This window comes from Nycticebus coucang, chromosome 14 (genome assembly GCF_027406575.1).
Source record: "Nycticebus coucang isolate mNycCou1 chromosome 14, mNycCou1.pri, whole genome shotgun sequence".
NCBI lineage: Eukaryota > Metazoa > Chordata > Mammalia > Primates > Lorisidae > Nycticebus > Nycticebus coucang.
In genome coordinates, this window is record NC_069793.1 from 31,249,255 (window position 1) to 31,269,734 (window position 20,480).

A 20,480-nucleotide genomic window follows, 5' to 3' on the forward strand; every position below is an offset into this window, starting at 1 on the left:
CACTTTGAGTTAATTTTGGGTACACGGTGTTAGTTAGATAAGAGTCTAACTTCATTCCTTTGCATGTGGATGTCCAGTTTTCCCAATTTGTTGAAAAGACTGTCATTTTCCCCTTGGGCACCCTTGTCAAAAATTATTTGGCCATATACCAGGGTGGTTCTTTCTAGGCTCTCTAATCTATTCCATTGGTCTATGTGTCTGTCTTTATGCCAACACCATATTGTTTTGCTGTAGAACTTTGTAGTAAGATTTGAAATCAGGAAGTGCAAGACCTCCAACTTTGTTCATCTTTCTCAAGATTTTTTTGGGCTACTAAAGGTTCCTCGAGATTCCATATGAGTATTAGAATGGATTTTTCTATTTCTACAGAAAAAGATCACTTGGATTTGGGGAGGGGTTGCATTGAATCTGTCGATCCCTTTGTTTTGACACCTTAACAACTTTAAGTCTCCCAATCCATGGACACCGGATGTTCTTCCACTAATTTGTGTCTTCTTTAATATACACATTTTTTATAGCTAAGAAAAAGTGTGATCATTCTTGGTGGCTGCTTAACACTAGCTCCAAAAACAAAAGGTCCACAGGCCTCAGACCCAGGTCACAGTACTGGTCACTAAAAGTCATGCTCTGTCCCCCAAGAGCAGCAGCCATTACAGATGACACTTTCTCATCACCCTTTTACCTTGACTCCTATAGCTTCTGACCTCATCTCTGACTTCCCACTCTCTAAAGCCATGGATCAGTCAGCTAATTAGACCTACAGGAGACAGAGCAGAAAGTTGTTTTGCCTACTCAGTGTTCATTATCCCTTCTATGACAGCACCACAGTTTCCCCAGGGAACCACTTCTCTCTGTTCCTGTGCTTTGGATGGGGCCACCCCACCCATGTTTCAGGATTAGTCATCAGAGCCATGTCTACTTGATTGGGGTATTTCATCTCTTTGGCCATAGTTATTGATCTGGAAAGGAACATAATGGGTCCAATGAGAGCTAATCCCCAAATCTTTACTGTAATGACACTTTGGTTCCACCAACTGTGAGCAACAAGGTTGAGCCATCCCATGGGTGCTGAGGATGGTGTCAGCTCACAGCAAAGCAAGCCAAGAGATAAAGAGAACTTTATAAAGAAAGAATGTAAGCACCTGGAATCAACTGTGTCTGAAGTAAATAAACTGTGAACTTGCCAGTCCCATTAGCCAATCTCTTCCTCTTTTTGCCTTGTAAATTTATATTCTGTCACTTGCAACCAAACAAGTCCTCAGTCAATTGTAATCTTGCCCCTAATAGTAAAGCTATATAAGTTTTTGTTTTAAGGTGCTTTTACAATGACTCTCTGAATGAACCAAATATTTAGTCTTATTGTGCAAAACATTTAATGTCTTTTACCAATCACATGTTATACAACAAAATGAAAACATTATTAAATTAGAAAATGAGGTCTTGGAGAAACAGATAAAAGACAATCCCAAAGGAATGGTTATCACATAGTTATCTACATACAATATAGCAGCCCACAGGGTTACTAAATCCAAGCAACAAATTTGTCTCTGGGCTTCCTATTGGCCAAGGCAAAAAGTGAAATGGGTGGGATTAATAAAATGATTCATCCAATTACCCACTCATTTCAAAAGATGTGTAAATGTTTAAGAATATCTATCATCTGTTTAGAGGCAATTTTTCCACATCACCTGTTATACCCCTTTTCCAAGGAAGGTTTGTTACTTGATTTATAAAGTTTCATCTAATGGCTCATAACTACCATACAATAACACAAGACAGGCTTATTACGGCCAAGGGCAGTTTATTTATCTTCGTGTCTCTTCCAGTGCCTGATAACTAGCAGGCACTCAGTAAGTCTGTGCTTCCTGAATACAATTAATGTATGCTCTGCAGCCAAGATCTAACTAGGCTCGTGCACCTGTGAGGATAACAAATCCAATCAGAAAGAAAATGATTTCCCACAAGAGAGCTGAGTCACACTCCTTACATAAATCTTAAATCTGTGACACATTTTTAGATCTTAGTCTAATATGAACCAAATCATAATGAGATACTTCCACATACACTTTGGACGAATCTAGAAAAGGAAAGCTGCTCATTCAAGTTAAATTGTATGCTTTCTACATCATATTGGCTTTGCTGATAATTCACTTATGCTAAATGTCAATTTCAAAACCATTGGGTCTAATTGCAAAGGCTTTGGTTGAGTATTCAAAACAGAGCCACTGAACAGAAGATTTAATTAGAGAAATTTGGGGCTGGATGAATATCATTACGAAGCATCTGTCCGTAGGGGGATGTTACCAATATAATTGCAATAATGGGTCCAAGAAAGGTTCTTAGTAGTGTGTATACTGTTAATCCAGGAATCTGAAATATAGTGGAACCAAGAGTGGGATCTCCTAAGGAAGGGATTCATGTGTTTGCAAAAGTTTCATCAAGGACTCCATTTCTTTTTTGATATAAAGTTACACTCTGTCATCCTGAGTAGAGTGCTATGGCGTTACAGCTCACAACAACCTCAAATCAAACTCTTGGGTTCAAGCGATCCTCCTGCCTCAGCCTCCTGAGTAGCTGGAACTACAGGTGCCCACCACACACCTGGCTAGTTTTTCATCTTACTCTTGCTCAGGCTGGTCTCAAACTCCTGAGCTCAAGCAACGCACTGTCTTGGCCTCCCACAGTGCTAGGATTATAGGTGTGAGTCACCAAGCCCAGCCCCATGGACCCCATTTCTCATGGCATTGATGGTAGTACAGCACAGTGGATAAGAGTATGGGCTTTTGGTTCAAGTCCTTGTTCTATTCTTTACTAAATGTGCAACCTTCTGGAAGTTTCTTAACCTCTCTCTCTCTCTCTCTTCTGAGAGTAAGAATGCCTCAGAAGAACGTCTTGGGTAATATGTAGGAAAATATTTGCAAAACACTTAGGACAGCTCCTGGCACATAGTAAGCCCTCAATATAAAATGTGTGTGTATGTAAACTGAGGTGACTGCAATAACCCAATGCAAACCACAGAACAGCCAAATTTTGGAGAGTCGTCTACTTATAATCATTTCATTTATTCATTTATAATGAATATTAGACATCTGACATATACGGCAGAGTCTAGTTCAGTTTTGTAAGAGAGTAAATTTATTTGAAAGGCCTGAGGAAATGCCACATGGGAAAATAAATACAAAATTCTAGACTACAGAAGGTGAACTGTGACACAGGATCCCTTCCGTCATGGCCACTCCCCAGACATCCTCACCAATGTCAAAACTGTCTACATCCCAAGCCTGAAAGACAGAGTTCTGAAATGGAGGACCAAGGTAGTACTTGCCAACATTTGCATTGTGTCTGTCCATCGACCACATGGTCTGGAAGAGCCTCCTCCCTACCTGAATCGTCAGGTTGCTTCTGGTATTCAGGACCTTCCTCTCGGCATCCTGAAATGCTTTCTGTAGCCTCTGTTCCATGGTCTGAGCAAACTTGCAGGACTGTATGTTGTCGGATTGGCTCACAAACTGCAGCACTAGAATGAGAGTAATAAATCAGAGCCCACACAGCTCTGTGTCTCCGCTCCTTGATTTAATAACAGTCATGATGTAAAACAGCATGATTTTAGATTAGAGAAATTAGGCAAATAAATAATAAGACTAGACAGGATTTGATTGTAGTTTTGAAAGTGGCTCTTAAAATGATTTATAGAGAGGGGAGGATGGGTGGAGGAAGGATAATTGGTGGAACCACATCTGCGGTGCATCTTACAAGGGTACATGTGAAACTTAGTAAATGTAGAATATGAATGTCTTAACACAATAACTAAGAAAATGCCAGGAAGGCTATATTAACCAGTGTGATGAAAATTTGTCGAATGGTATATAAAACCAGTGTATGGTGAAAAAAAATTTTTTAAATGATGTATAGCACAGAAAAATCAAAAGCATGATCGAACCTGAGATTCCCTCCAATACAGAAGGTTTTATAACTTTATTTGGAATAGGTAGACATCTGCTCAAAGGCTGATAATTCATAATCTCAAAGAGACCATGCCTTCCATTTCTTTGGATGGGGGGAAAGCCACAAGTGACCTCCATGACAAAGTTGATTGAGTGTTTCAATTTCAATAGTTTCTCTCCTGTCATGGTTTTACAAACTTTGCAGATTGGAATAACCAAGGAGCTTGAAAAACAAAAAAAGAGAGAGAGAGAGATTCCAAGGCCTAAACTCAGAGATTCTAATTTAGTGGCTTCTGGAACCCATTGCTCCAAGCCATACATTTTATGAAACTTTTATTAGTATCCATGGGTAATATGAAAAGAAATATAAAATACATTACTTGCTGTTCATAAGTACAAAGTAGATAAATTGGGAAGGAAGCCTCTTGTGGTGGAATATTTCTAGTAAGCTCAGGGTTGGAAAAATGTACGCTGATATATAGGGAACTTAGACATTTGATTACCAGGGCCCTGTGAAGAAGGTACACAAGGACTTTTAAAAAATGACACAGCTGCTAGCAATGGAGTTTTTTTTTTTTTTTTTTGTAGAGACAGAGTCTCACTGTACCGCCCTCGGGTAGAGTGCTGTGGCGTCACACGGCTCTCAGTAACCTCTAACTCTTGGGCTTACGCGATTCTCTTGCCTCAGCCTCCCGAGCAACTGGGACTACAGACACCTGCCACAACGCCCGGCTATTTTTCTGTTGCAGTTTGGCCGGGGCTGGGTCCGAACCCGCCACCCTCGGCATATGGAGCCAGCGCCCTACTCACAGAGCCACAGGCGCCGCCCGCAATGGAGTTTTTAACACCTGTCCACCTGGTACTGCCCCTGCTCCAGAATGGGCAGGATGAATGCACAGCAATCTTTTCTTCTGAGTCACTTGCCTGTTTTCAGCTGGAAGTAGCCCGCAGGCTGGGGATTCCACAAGGAGGCAAGCACTGCCACGGACTGTAAATTTGGGGTGTGCTGCTTCAGATCGGCAGTGACGTTGCTGACTCCATAAACACCCAGCATTTCGATCACCACTGCAGGCAAGTACACCAACCTCCCTTTGGTAGCATAATAACCAACCGTGACGTTATGAGAATGCTCCAGAATGTCCACCTACAAAACAAATGGGCCCACAGAACTCACTGTTTATTTCCACAGTTCTTAAAGTTCTTCTCGGTGTTTCTGAGAACCACAAATGTTAGTAGCAATGTTGGAGAATCAGATGCTCTCGGTCAACAAATATTCTTAACAATCCTATAAAGCATATATGGATTGGCAAGTCTCAAAATATCACAATGCCACAAAATATAATTTACATCCAACCTACATGGGACAGAATTAAATCTGTATTTTTAAATTCTTTAAGTGCCTCAGTATAATCCTGTGAGCACCAGCTATTACCAAAAAAGCAGAGGGGAGACAGCCGGCCAGAGAGATTTCTAGCTAATGGAATGCTGAGGGAAAAAGCTTTATTAAATTTCTCATCATTTCTGAGAATTAAAAGACAGAAATGATAGATTAAGTGGGGCACCTTTGGGGCACATCCAAGAAGCAAAAAAAGTTAATTCTTCCCTTAAGAAGTAGAGAGAAGATTCATTTGGACTTAACTACATTCTTGGCTTATGAACCGGTTCAAGACCAAGGTTGGGGATAAGCCACAGGAAGTTTCCTTTACAGCCGAGTTCTCAGGGACACAAACTATCTGAGCTTCTTCTGTCCCATTTGTAAGGTTTTGAGTTTTAGATTTTATTCTTTTTTTTTTTCTCTTTGCTTTCTTGCATAGTAATGTTTTGGGTTTTGTTTTATTTGTATGAAATGTAATGTTGACTACAGAATTGGTATAATTGAAAAACAGAGAAAAGAGTAACACATATACACGCACACACTAGATACTGCTTCATAACCTCCTTTTTCCAATTTTTGTTAGTTTTACTTCAAAACATTAGGAGGATACAGCTGTTTTTGTTATATAGATATCCTGTAAATGCTTAAGTCAGGGCTTTTGGTGTTCCTGTCACCAGAATAGTGTTTGTCCCATAGGTAAGTTTTTACCCATCGCCCCCTCACCCTTCCCCCTTCTTGGTTTCTTATGCCCGTGTGGTTTCTAAGTATAATGGTCTCCTCCACCCAGATTGCTCTGAATGACATTATTGCATTCCCTTTGATGTCTGAGTAGTACTCTATGGTATACACTATGTATATAAATTTCCTTTATCCACTCATCGATTGATGGTTTATTCCACATTTTTGTAATTGTGAATTGCTCTGTGATGACCACTTGAGTACAAGCGTCTTTTTGACAAAACAACTTCTTTTCCTTTGAGTATATACTCAGCAGATTGCTGCACCAAATGGCAGGTCTATGTTAATTTCTTTGAGGAATCGCCATACTGTTTTCCATATAAGTCATACTAATTTGCAGTCCCAGCAACAGTGTATAAGTGTTTCTCTCTGCATCCATGCCAACATCTATTGTTTTTTTGACTTTTTAATAACGGCCATTCTGATGGGTGTAAGGCAGCATTTCATTGTAGTTTTAATTTGCAATCTACTGATTCAACACCATCCCTATTAAAATACCAACATCCTATTTTCAAGACTTGGAAAAAATGATTCTACGTTTTGTATGGAACCAGAAAAAACCCCATATAGCTAAGGCAGTTCTTAGTAATAAAAACAAAGCCAGGGGCATCACAATACCAGATTTTAGGTATTGACAAGGTCATAGAGGTCAAGACAGCATGGTACTGGCACAAAAATAGAGACAGAGACATTTGGAATCGAATAGAAAACCAGGAAATTAAACCAACAATTTACAATCACCTAATCTTCAATAAACCAAACAAGAACATCCACTGGGGGAAAAACTCCCTATTTAATAAATGGTGCTGGGAGAACTGGATATCCACATGTAAAAGACTGAAACTGGACCCACACCTTTCTTCACTCACAAAAATTGATTCAAGATGGATAAAGGACTTAAATTTAAGGCATAAAACGATAAAAATCCTCAAAGAAAGAATAGGAAAAACACTGGAAGATATTCACCTGGGGAAAGACTTTATGAAGAAGACTGCCATGGCAATAGCAACAACAGCAATAATAAACAAATGAGATTTAATTAAACTGAAAAGCTTCTGTACATCCAAGGAGACAACCAAAGCAAATAGACAACCTAAATAATGGGAAAGGATACTTGCATATTTTGAATCAGACAAAAGCTTAATAACTAGGATCTACAAATGGATTAATAAATTGTGGTATATGTACACCATGGAATATTATGCAGCCTTAAAGAAAGATGGAGACTTTACCTCTTTCATGTTTACATGGATGGAGCTGGAACATATTCTTCTTAGTAAAGTATCTCAAGAATGGAAGAAAAAGTATCCAATGTACTCAGCCCTACTATGAAACTAATTTATGGCTTTCACATGAAAGCTATAACCCAGTTATAACCTAAGAATAGGGGGAAGGGGGAGAGGGAAGGGAGGGAGGAGGAAGGATGGGCAGAGGGAGGGTGATATGTGGGATTACACCCGCGGTGCATCTTACAATGGTACATGTGAAACTTAGTAAATGTAAAATATAAATGTCTTAACACAATAACTAAGAAAATGCCAGGAAGGCTATGTTAACCAGTGTGATGAAAATGTGTCAAACGGTCTATAAAATCAGTGTATGGTGCCCCATGATGGCATTAATGTACACAGCTATGATTTAATAATAAAAAAATAACTAGGATCTATACAGAAATTGAATTAATCCACAAGAAAAAAAACCCAACAATCCCATACATCAATGGGGAAGAGAGATGAACAGAACCTTCTCTAAAGAAGACAGATGAATGGCTAGCAAACACATGAAAAAATGCTCATCTTCCCTAATTATTAGAGAAATGCAAATTAAAACCTCCCTGAGATATCATCTAACCCCAGCAAGAATGGTCCATATCACAAAATCTCAAAACTGCAGATGCTGGTGGGACTGCAAACTAATACAACCTTTTTGGAAGGAAGTATGGAGAAACCTCAAAGAACCCAACCTAGACCTCCTGTTTGATCCTGCAATCCCATTACTAGGCATCTATCCAGAAGGAAAAAAAAAACTTTTATTATAAAGACACTTGTACTAGACTGTTGATCACAGCTCAATTTACAATTGCTAAAATGTGGAAACAGCCTAAATGCCCCTCAACCCAGGAATGGATTGGCAAGCTGTGGTATATGCATACCATGGAATACTATTCAGCCATTAAAAAAGGAGATTTTTCAGTATTTGTATTAACCTGGATGGAGGTGGAACACATTATTCTTAGTGAAGAATCACAGGAATGGAGAAGCATGAATCCTATGCATTCAGCCTTGATATGAGGACAATTAATGACAATTAATGACATGGTGGGGAGTGGGGGAAGGGGAGAGCAGACAGAGAGAGAAGGAGGGAGGGCTAAGGGAATGGAAAAGAAAAAAAGAAAAGAAAAGAAAAGAAAATAGTGACTAATTCTCACATAAATTGGATTTAATTTTGACCAAAGTGCATTACTTGAACATTAATTTTTAATTCAACTTGTTAATATGTTGTTTAGGATATTGCATCCTCATTTATAAGTGAAATATGTTTGTAATTTCCCTTTATAATAATATATATTTTCCAATTTTAATTTCAGGTGTATCCAGATGAAGTAGAATGATTTTGAAGTAGTTCTTCTTTTTCTATTGTCTATAAGATTTGGCATGATCTGTTTTTTGAAATTATCTTTTATTTTTATTTATATATATATTTTTAATAATTTTTATTCTATTTTTTTTGTTGTTGTTGTTGCAGTTTTTGGCCAGGGGCTGGGCTGGAACCCACTACCTCCGGTACATGGGGCTGGTGCCCTATTCCCTGAGCCACAATGTTAGTTGTCTATTTTTGGAGACTTTAGAATAAAAATAAGAAGAAGTTAACTGATGACTCTATACTGAACCTCAGAGTCAAAGCATTCTATGATAGACACTCTTCTCTGACAATGTGAATGTTACTTTCTTTGCATTATTATTATTATTATTGCTCAATATTTCATTGCAGCAATCATCCGATTTCTTTTCTGAATGTATTTACCCTTGTTCTTTACAAGGTTTTTGTTTCTAGTGCTTATCTTAAACATTGTTATTGTTATTAAATTTTAAGCCTTTTTAATTTTATGAAGGCAAAAAGTGGAAACAAAATAAACACATGTATATGTAAAGAGGAAATAAAAATAAATAAAAAAATTCCAGGAAAAGAATTATCTGAATCAAACACACGTCAATCATTATTGAACTTCCCAGGACTCAAGACTGGGTGAGAAGTTGTCAGTCCTCATACAGTCATTTACTGTGGCCAGAGAGCCCAGACTAAGATGACAGTTCCCGACAGAGCTCAGGGTATGGCAAGGGAAGAGTACTCCCAGAGAAATTGGAAATACACGGTTGTTTTTGTTTTTTTTTTTTTGAGACAGAGTCTCACTCAGTTGACCTAGACTGCCATGGCATTATAGCTCACAGCAGCCTCAGACTCTTGGGCTCAAGTGATCCTCTTGCTTCAGTCTCAATAGTAGCTCCCCATGACACCTGGCTAGTTTCCCTATTTTTACTAGAGATGGGGTCTGCTCAGGCTAGTCTCTTACTTCTAAGCTCTAGCAATCCACCTGCCTTGGCCCCCCAGAGTGCTAAGATTATAGGCGTGAGCCTCCGCATCTAGCCTGGGAATACATTTTAATCAAAGAAATGGAGGTGGTTTAGAGTTAAGTCCCTTAGCCAAGTAAGGTTAGGACTAACTGAAGGTCTTTTAACTACTACTACACTATAGGTGATTGAATGATCTTTTTGAGTAAGACACAAAAGGATCATTTTTGTAAAAGTAACTTGTTTGTGTTTCTTTCCCTATTTTGATAAGAACTAATTTTTATTTTTTATTTTTTTGCAGTTTTTGGCTGGGGCTGGGTTTGAACCTGCCATCTCCGGCATATGGTGCCGGCACCCTACCCCTTTGAGCCACAGGCGCTGCCCAAGAACTAATATTTTATTGACTTTATTGCATGAACATTTCTCCTTCCAGTTAAAAATGAGATATAGTAAATTTAAGATAAATGTTTACAAGCAAATTGACAAAACTTCGAATTAAATGACAAAGTAATTTAAAACATCTCATTAAATAAAATGTAGCCTGCAGTTACTGTTATCAACGATCATTTAGACCACAAGTGGTACTTTACACCTATAATCCCAGCACATTGGGTAGCCAAGGTGGGATAATGACTTGAGGCCAAGAGTTCAAGACCTGCCTGGGCAAAGAAAAAAACAAAAAAGAAAACCAATTATTTAGGAAGCAGAATCAGTTCATGTGACAGCACCCAAGCTCAGTCACTAGAGAATATAAGGTAAACCACAATTCAAATCAGACAAGATTACACTTCAGAGCTCCCATTTTCTAAACTGCTAGCCAAAAATTTTAGGCTATCTGCCAGGCAACTATCTTGATATAGAGATATAAATAGCCAGGTATAGTAGCTCCTGCCTGTAACCCTAGCACTTTGGGAAGCGAAAGCAGGAGGATTGCTTGAGGCCATAGGTTCAAGACCAGCTTGAGCAACATGGTGAGAACCCATTTCTATAAAGAGAAAAATTAGCAGGCCCTACTTGGAAGGCTGGGCAGGAGTATTGCTTGAGCCTAGTAGTATGAGGTTGCAATGAGCTATGATATTGCCACTGGGAGACAGAGTGAGACCATGTCTCAAAAAAAAAGAAAAAGAGAGAGGTAATCTTACCTTACTCTATATTACTCAACAAACAATAAACTTGTTATCAGATATTGCCTGGCAGGAAAGTAAAAAAAAAAAATCAATTTTCTAAGAATGTCCTTACTTCTAAGGATTATATAGATACAAGGGAGCAAACTTGTGGATCACATCCATTGATTATTCTAATCATCTGAGTTACATTTAATTAATAAAATTGGACTACTGCTTTGGCCTCTTATATAGGTTTCTAAAGCTATCCTCTTAAATTAGCTATAAACAATAATCAGTATATAAACAAAAATCAGTATATTATTCATGACTTGCTTATTGCAGCAACCATCCAAGTCACTCAGGAGAAGTTAAATGATGACCCACATCTAATGACATACATAGCCAAGGAAATAAAAACAGGAAAATTTTTTTTTCTTTTCCCTTTATACCTGGATTTTAATCTGGGCTCTATCATCTTTTGCTTGCCATTCATACAATTATATAGGTTAAATTATACTATGGACAAAGATATGGGTGATGGATACCAACCAGTGTCGGGATGCAAGGTACCTACCACTTGACTGGAATGTCCTATTATCCTACTGACCTGGTCATTCATATATATATATGTATTTTTTTTTTTTTTTTTCAGTTTTTGGCTGGGGCTGGGTTTGAACCCACCACCTCTACCATATGAGGCCGGCGCCCTACTCCTTTGAGCCACAGGTGCCGCCCCCACTCCTATATTTTGTGAAACAAGATTAAATGTGACAATAAAATTAAAATTAAATTAAATGGTTTCTCATCTAAGGTGAAAACCAGGTAAAAGAATTTCAACTCCAAATGATTTTAATAACAGATACTTAGCAAATACAGGAATATCATCTATTCAGTGAAAAGAGACAATGGTATATAATTTAAGCTCTATACCCAGCAAAGTCATTTGGAAACACTTTTACCCATTTTTATTAGTCTATAACCATAGCATCAGATTTTGATAAGTCAGTTTTTTAGAAAGGTTGTCAGTGCATAAAAAGATGTGGTGGGGGCAGTGCCTGTGGCTCAAAGGGGTAGGGCACCGGCCCCAGATGCTGGAGGTGGCGGGTTCAAACCCAGCCCCGGCCAAAAACCGCAAAAAAAAAAAAAAAAAAAAAGATGTGGTGGGCCACTAAAAACAAACAAACAAAAATTTGCATTATCCTAATGATTAGTGATGTTGGGCATTTTTCCATGTGTTAGCCATTTGTCTATCTTCTTTTGAAAAACTTCTGGTCTTATCTTTTGCCCACTTTCTGATAGGGTGTTTTTTTCTTGCTGATTTGTTTGATTTCTTTGTAGGTTATAGATATTAGTATTTTGTTGGATATATAGTTTGCTAATATTTTTTTCCTATAGGTTGTCTATTTGCTGATTATTTCCTTTGCTGGGCAGAAGCCTTTTAAATTAATTAAGTCCCATTTATTTATTTTCATTGTTGCTGTATTTGCCTTTAGGATCTTTGTCATCAATTCTTTGCCTAGGCTAATGTCCAGAAGAATTTTTCCAACATTTTCATCTAGAATTTTTATAGTTTTATGCCTTACATTTAAGTCTTTAATCCAACTTGAATTAATGTTTATATATAGCAAGAGACAAGGGTCCCCTGTCTCTCTTCTGCATGTAGCTATGCCATTTTCCCAGCACCAATTATGGAGTAGGGCCTCCTTTCCCCAGTGTATGTTGTCTGCTTTGTTGAAGATCAGTTGGTTGTAGGTAGGTGGTTTTATTTCTGGGTCCTCTATTCTGTTCCACTGGTCTATGTCTCTCCTTTTATATCAGTATCATGTTGTTTTGGTTACTCTGACCTGTAGTATAATTTGAAGTCTGGTAATGTGATGCTTCCAGATTTGTTCTTTTTGCTTAAGATTATTTTGGCTATTCAGGCTCTTTTTTGGTTCCCAATGAAGCATATGATTTTTTTTTTTTTACATCTGTGAATATGTTGATATTTTGATGTAGATTGTGTTGAATCTGTAAATCACTTTGGATAGTCTGTACTTTTAATGATGTTGATTCTTCCAATCCATGAACAATGGATTTTTTTTCCTTTTGTTTACATCATCTGCAATTTCTTTCATCGGTGTTTTTTAGTTCTCCTTGTAGAGAACTTTCATCTCCTTGGTTAAATATATTCCTAGCTATTTTATTTTCTTTGTAGCTATTGTGCATGGTATTGAGTCCTTAATTTGACTTTCAGCTTGATTGTTATTAGTATATAGAAATGTTATTGATTTGTGTGCATTGATTTTGTAACCTGAGACTTTCCTGAATTTAATTATCAATTCCAGGAGTCTTTTGATGGGTCTTTAGGGTTTTCTAGATACAAAATTATACTGTCAGCAAACAAGGATAGTTTGACCTCTACTTTCCCAGTTTGGAAGCCCTTTATTTCTCTCTCTTGTCTGATTGTCCTGGCTAGAACTTCCAATGTTTTGTTGAATAGAAGTGGTGACAGTGGGCACGCTTGTCTTGTTCCAGTTATTAGGAGGAATGTTTTCAACTTTTCCCAATTCAATATGATGTTGACTGTGAGTTTTTCATATATGGCTTTTATAATTTTGAAGTATGTTCTTTTATGCCTAGTTCAAGGTTTTTCATGAAAGAGTGCTGGATTTTATCAAATGCTTTTTCTGTATCTTTTGAGATGATCACATGTTCTTTATTTTTGTTTCTGTTTATATGGCAGATCACATTATTGATCTGTGTATGTTAAACCATCCTTGCATCACTGTGATGCAACCCTCTTGATCATGGTGGATTTATTGTTTTTCTTTTTTTGATGTACTGTTGAATTTGGCTCACTAGTATTTTTTTGAGGATTTTGCCATCTAAGTTCATAAGAGATATTGGTCTATAGTTTTAACTTTTGTTATGTTCTTTCCCGGCTATGGTATCAAGGTGATACTGGCTTTGTAAAATGAGTTAGAGAGTATTCTCTCCTTCTTGATGTTACATAATAGTTTCTTTAGGATAGGAACCAGTTCTTTGTAGGTCTGGTAGAACTTGTCTGTGAATCTCTCTGGCCTGGTGCTTTTGAGCGGGGGTTAATTACTGCTTCAATCTTACAGCTCATTATTGGTCTGCTCAGGATTTCTGTTTTTTCCTGATTCAGGCTTGGGAGGTTGTGTGTTTCCAGTAATTTATCCATTTCCTCTAGGTTTTCTAGTTTGTTTGTGTAGAAGTGTTCACAGTATTCACAAATAATATATTATATTTCTACAGTACCAGTTATAATGTCTCCTTTTTTCATTTCTTTTCTTTTTTTTTTTTTTTAAGATAGTCTCATTCTCTTGCCCTCGGTAGAGTTTGCAGCAACTTCAAACTCTTGGGCTCACGTGATCCTCTTGCCTTAGCCTCCCAAGTAGCTAGGACTATAGGCACCCACCACAACATCTGGCTAGTTTTTGTTATTCTATTTATTTCTAGTATAGATAGCGTCTCGCTCTTGCTCAGGCTGGCCTAACACATGAGCTCAAGCAATCCACCTGCCTTGGCCTCCCAGAGTGCTAGGATTATAGGTGCACACACAGACACTTCCTTTTTCACTTCTGATTGAGCTTAACTGAGTCCTTCCACTTCTACTTCTGGTTAATTTAGTTAGTGATCTATCAATTTTGTTTACCTTTTCTTTTTCTTTTTTTTTTTTTAACAGCCTAGTTATTCAAATGTTTACCTTTTCAAAGAACCAATATTTTGTTTCATTGATCCTTTGTCTTGTTTTTATGGTTTCCATTTCATTTAGTTCTGCTCTGAGCTTCATTATTTCTTTTCACCTACTACCTTTGGGTTTGGTTTGTTCTCCTTTTTCTAGTTCCTTAAGATGTGGCATTAGGTTGATAATTTGTGATCTTTCTGTCTTTTTGACATAGGCATTTAAGGCTCTGAACTTTCCCCTTAAGACTGCTTTTGCTGCATCCTGTGGATTTTTGAAAGCTTGTGTCCTCTTTGTCATTTCCATCTTAATTCCTTCATTGACTCGAGGATCATTCAGCAGCAGATTGTTTAATTTCCATGACTTCATGTAGATTTGAATATTTTTCATGGAATTGATTTCTAGTTTTACTCCACTGTGGTCTGAGAAGATACCTAGTCTGATTTCAATTTTTTTAATTTGCTGAGACTTGTTTTGTGGCCTACAAAATGCTCAATCTTGGAAAATGTCCAATATGCTGATGAAAAGAATGTATATTTAGTGGTTTGGGTGTAGAATGTTCTGTAATTGTCTTTTATGCACATTTGTTCTAGAGTCCTATTTAAGTCCAGGGTTTCCTTATTCACTTTCCACTTCAATGATCATTCCAGTTCTGTCAGTGGAATGTTGAAGTCCCTGGCAATTAGGATGCTACTATTTATTTCTTTGCTTGCCATTTAAAAGAATTTGCTTTATGAAACAGGCAGCTCCTGTGTTAGATGCATATATATATTTAGGATGGTTATGTCTTCTTGTTCAATTGCTCTTTTTTTACCATTATACCAAAATCACTATCTTTTTTTTAAATTTCCATTGTTGATTTAAAGTCTATTTTATCTGCTATGTGAATGGCTATACCTGCTTGCTTTTAGTTTCTGTTTGAATAGAATTTTTTTCCATTCCTTTACCTTATGCTGTGTACATCCTTGTAGTTTAGATGTGTTTCTTGGAGACAAAAAATTCTTGGATTGTGTTTTTTCATCCATTCAGCCAGTCTACATCTTCTAAGTGGGGGTATTCAGACGGTTCACAATGAGTGTTAGTATTGATATGTGGGATGCTGTTCTGTTCATCATACTAGGTGATACCTTTAACTATTTTGTTTTCCCGCTTGTGCTATTGTTTTATACGAGTTGTGAGCTATAAATTGTGGGTAATTTTACCCTGCTGGGTATCTGTTGTGCTGTTGCATGTATAATACATTTTTGATTATATCCTATAGGACAGGTCTAGTAATGACAAATTCCCTTACAGTGTTCTTGTCCAGAAAAGTCTTTATTTCTACATCATTTATGAAACTTAGTTTTGCAGGATATAAAGTTCTTGGCTGGAAGTTGTTTAATTTAAGATTTGAAATGAGGCACCTGGGTCAGGGGCTTGGTCTTCCATTTCTAGCCTATAAGGCCGTCACTGAGAAATCTGTTAGCCTGATGGGTTTTCCCCCTGTAAGTTAGTTGCTGCTTTCATCTTAAAGCTTATAGAAGTTTCTCCTTCTTTTTGACTTTGGCTAGGTTGAGGACTATGTGTTACTCACTGTGAATCTTCCCAGTGTTCAATGATCATATGGTATCTCAATAACTTTTTTGCTTTTTCTTCTTCTCCCTCTGGGATACCTGTAATTTGTATATTGGCTCTTTTCACATAGTCCCACATTTCTCTTGAGTGATTATTCATTCTTCTTTATTCTTTTTTCTGCCTCTTTGACTGGGTTAATTCAAAAGCCTTGTCTCTGAGCTCTGAGAATCCTTCTGGCAGGTCAGCCTGTTGTCAAAACTTTAGGCTGTATTTTGCAGTTCCCTTTCTTACGTTGTCTGTCTCTTTAGTGGGATTTCATATTTTAAATTCATGTCCTAAAACTTTTTTTGTTTGTTTGCTTGTTTCTTTGCATTGGTTTTCAATTTTCTCAATTTCATTCATCTTGTTTGCAATCTATATTCTGAATCCCATTTCTGATATTTTAACAATTTCCTTTTGGTTGGTGCCCATTCCTGTGGATCTAGTGTCATCATTTAAGAGTAATGTCAAACCAGCTTGTTTTTTCATGTTGCCCACATTTTTGCTGGTTTCCTCTCATCTGAAACCTCTTCTCTCAGCTTAGGGCTGATAGGTTTGTGGTGTAGCTGTTCTTTGCTGAGACTCTCCTACTTAATAAGAAGGAGAGTCCCTAGGTAATGCTTTTGTGTCCTACTCTGGAGGACTAACCCATTAGGGGAGTGGTGGGTGCACTAAAATCTTATAATGCAGCTGTTCTCCTGCATCATCTCCATCCTTTGTATCTGTCATGATCTAAGCCAGTGCTAGAAGATATTCTTTCAGATTGATAGGTTGGTCTCTAGGCCACTAATGGAAGCTTGGATGGTGGCTGCACAAGTCCTTCTTCACGGAGGCATGTGTTATGACCTTGGCTGGAAAATGTGCAGGTCATAGGACTTGGCAGGTACTTGGGTGCATCACAAGACCTTGGCCAGGCAGGTTATAGGACTGGACAGGTTGTAGGACTTTGGTCAGTACTGGGCTATCTTCATTTGTAGTGGTGGGTTGGTCCCTAGATCACTGTTAGAAGCTTAAGCAGGAGGCCAGATAAGTTCTTCTCCACTGAGGCAGGCACTGCAAGAGACTGTTTTGCCCAAGTCGCCCTGCCATGCTGATAATGGCTGTTTGGTGAAGCTATCTAAGTTGTGGCCACAGGTGTCAGTGCTGCAGATGATCATACCACCTAGGTCAAGGTGTAGTGGGAGTATACAGTGGGGGGTGGCTGTGGTCCACAGTGGGAGATCTAGACCACAGATGTGGCACTGCATGGTGCCACGAAGGCATGGCCTGCTGGCTGACAGGCAGGGCTGAGGGGCTTGTTCTATTGGTTGGCACTCAAAGTTGCAGAGGTACGACCTGTTGGTTGGTATTTGGGGTCACAGGGGCATGGCCTGTTGGGTGGTGTTCCGAGTCACAGGGGTGTGGCCTGCTGGCTGGCACACAAGACCAAGAGGTGCAGCCCTCCACACTGTATGTAGGTCTATAGGGGCATGGCCCACTGGCCAGCTCACAAGGCCAGGATGCGTGGCCTGTCACATACAGCATGGATCCCAGGGCATGGACCTCCATATGGTGCATGGGTCAGGGGCTTGATCTTACATTTGGTGTGCATGGCCTACTAGTTGGTGGGTGGGTCCATGAGGGTGTGGACCTCTACTCAGTGCTCAGAGGTCTGAGGGACAGTGGGCCTTGACACAATAGCACATAGGGCCAGGGGGCTTATTCCACATGTTAGTGCAAGGACCATGGGGCTGAGCTGCTGGATGACTACAGTGATCTCCCCACCACAGGTCCCACTGAGGCTGCTACTATGGGACCTCTTGAGCTTTGCTCAAGTTCCCTAGTGAGTAGGGTGGGTACCTGGCTCCCGATCATAGGCATACGAGAACATCTGGTCTCCTTGCTCCTTCCTTGGCCTGGCAAGAGGCAATGCTGGGGCAGTTACAGTGAAGCCGATCCCCATGTCGACTGAGTGCTCTGGATCTGAGAGCTCAGAGTGGCATCAGCTACAGCAGCCTGGGACCCAAGGCCAGCAAGTCTCTGCCAAGTCTGCTCTCCAAGGCAACTTTACTATATAGTCTTTAAGTAGTTCTGGATCAGCACGGAGGCCTGCAGTGGTGGTGGTGGTGGGGCCCTCACAGCTTGAGTCACAATATCTACGCAAGGAACGCAGGGCTCTAGGGCCCTCTCCTTTGTCCCTTCTCCAAAGGGGGGGGTCTCCCCCAGGTACCTTCCGGTCTTGGTGAGTGGAACTCCCTGTTCTCATCTCTGTCATTCTGTCAGTTCTCTGATGATCCATGATGCTCTCTCCAAAAGGGTCCATCCCCAGGTAGACAGTTACTTGCAGTTTTCAATCCTTGCCTAGAGATAAGGGTAGTGGGCTACTTCTAGTCTGCCATTTTGCCATCTTCCTCACAATTTTTCTATTGTGATAAAGAACACACAACATGCAATCTACCATCTTAACCCTATTTCAGTGTGCTAATCATTGGGATTAAGTAAATTCATAATGGTATTCAGCTATCACCACCATCTGTTTCCAGAACTCTTTTCATCTGGGATAATAAAAGTGGAACTTGGGGTGTTTTTAATACCAGCTTCTCCCCCTCTTATTCTTGTTTTCTAGAAGAAGCAAGATGACTGACTTTGCAACAGGATGGGCATGCCTTTGGTTCCTCCATGCTGTCTGCTTTCCCCAGTCTTGTTCCAAAAGATGGTGCTCAAGATGATTTTAGCTGGATTAAGAGATGCTTCAGGATGGGGCGTGGATGACATAGCACAAAAAAGCCACTAAATCATCCAGTGAGAAAGCTGCTCTCTTTTCAACTCCTCAGCTTACCCCAAGGAATGAGCCTCAGCTCAGTGACTATTTGCTTTTAACATCTCTCATTTTAACACCTTGCTCATTTCTTTTTTAAGCAAACAAAGGACACCAGGGTATTCTGCGGAAACAACATCTTGCTTAAATTCAACAAGCTATTTGCTTTCCACTATTGTCATTTTTACCATTGCCTTTTGTGACAAATGATCCTGATTTCCATATGTGATGGTAATATCACATGTCCTTTCAAAAGAAAGAAATTTACGTTTTAAAAAGTGAACTTATTTAAAACCTAATACTAATTGTCATGGTGGTCTTTGCTAATAGTGGGAACTAAATTGGAACATTCACATTTTCAACTTCCAAATAGTTTCTGTTGCAGAAACCACAGAGCTTCTTGTAGAACACATTTCTCGCTTCTTCCCTCCCTCCCTCCCTTCCTTCCTTTCGTCTCTCTTTCTTCCCTTCTTTCTTTTCCAGAATTATATAGAAGAGATTGACAATGACCAATAAACCATGAGACAAATCGTTTTAGTCCTTGGTATAATGGGTCAGGAGGGTATCTTAACTTTACAGGGCACAGCTGTAGGACAGAACATCAAAGGAAGAAGCCAGAGAAATACTTTTTAGTGGAGCAAAAGGGAGTCCACCAACTGCCAATTGCATTTACTGCTTGAAAACTTGGGACCAAACCCAAAGAGGGTAAAGCAAAGCTTCCATCACTTGAATATGCCACAGAAATCAGCCAGCACTCCTTAAAATGTATTTGGCATTAAAGCACTTGGAGAGGAGAAAAATGTTTACTTCTCTGCCACTGGCAATTGAAGCAAAGTTAGACTCAATTTATAAGTTGGAATAATTTTTAAATGTCCATAAGTTAGTCACTATTTACAAAGTGAGGAAAATAAAAAAAAAAATGGACACTTTTAGAAAATTGCACTAACAGTATTAAATACTTTCTCAAACAAGAGGATAATGGGAAGGCTTAAAACACTATATCCAGGCTTTAAAAAAACATCTAGACATAAGGCAATTAGTCTCAACTTCCCATCTCAAAATGTGACCTTTTTCTCCAGCCACTACACATTAGCTATTTGCCAAAATGAAGAAAGATTCTACTTCTGGCCAGTACAGCTATGGTAGCTAGAAAGAAGGAAAACAATCTAAAGATATTCTGGACTCCAGAGGTAGACTTGTTCTGATTATAAAGCAAGGGGCTTACATACATGAGCCGAGACGTCGTTCTGGTGGAAAGCCTTCCGGAGTGCCTGCGTGAGCCCTTTGGCTACACTGAACTTCAAGGATTCACTGATCTGCACTCTCCTCTGGGTCAGAAAGAGGACTGTGGGGCAAAACAGAAGCACGGCCATCAGGGTAAGGCAGTGAACCACATAATCAATGAGCCCTCCACTCCTCCTGGCAGCCACCTTCTGTATGTTCTGAGTAAAGTGGGCAAGCTCAGGTCCGGCCACCAACAGGACAGGCTGGGGTGGTAGCTCTGTTGGTCCCTGATCACCTGTGTGGCCCTAATGGAGAGAGAGAGTGGTATGCTGATGGCAGTTCATTGCTGACAGACGCTGTCTCTGACAATGAAAGTCAGGATCAGCAGTGCCCTCTCTGAATGGGTCTCTGCCTGCAGTGAAATTCCTGCAACATTCATGGAC

The 20,480-nt window shown here is 39.2% G+C and overlaps 1 protein-coding gene across 2 annotated transcripts in view; it reads right to left on the reverse strand.

Annotated features, from left to right (window-relative positions):
* The window catches only part of KIAA1549L (KIAA1549 like), a 353,245-nt gene that overhangs the window by 119,483 nt on the left and 213,282 nt on the right, over positions 1-20,480 (reverse strand). For both annotated transcript variants that reach the window (XM_053562897.1, XM_053562896.1), the window contains exons 4-6: positions 20,043-20,158; positions 4,869-5,088; positions 3,384-3,517 (exon numbers count right to left, since the gene is read on the reverse strand). In XM_053562897.1, the coding sequence (XP_053418872.1) occupies positions 3,384-3,517; positions 4,869-5,088; positions 20,043-20,158 (470 nt within the window). The remainder of the gene's footprint in view (positions 1-3,383; positions 3,518-4,868; positions 5,089-20,042; positions 20,159-20,480) is intronic.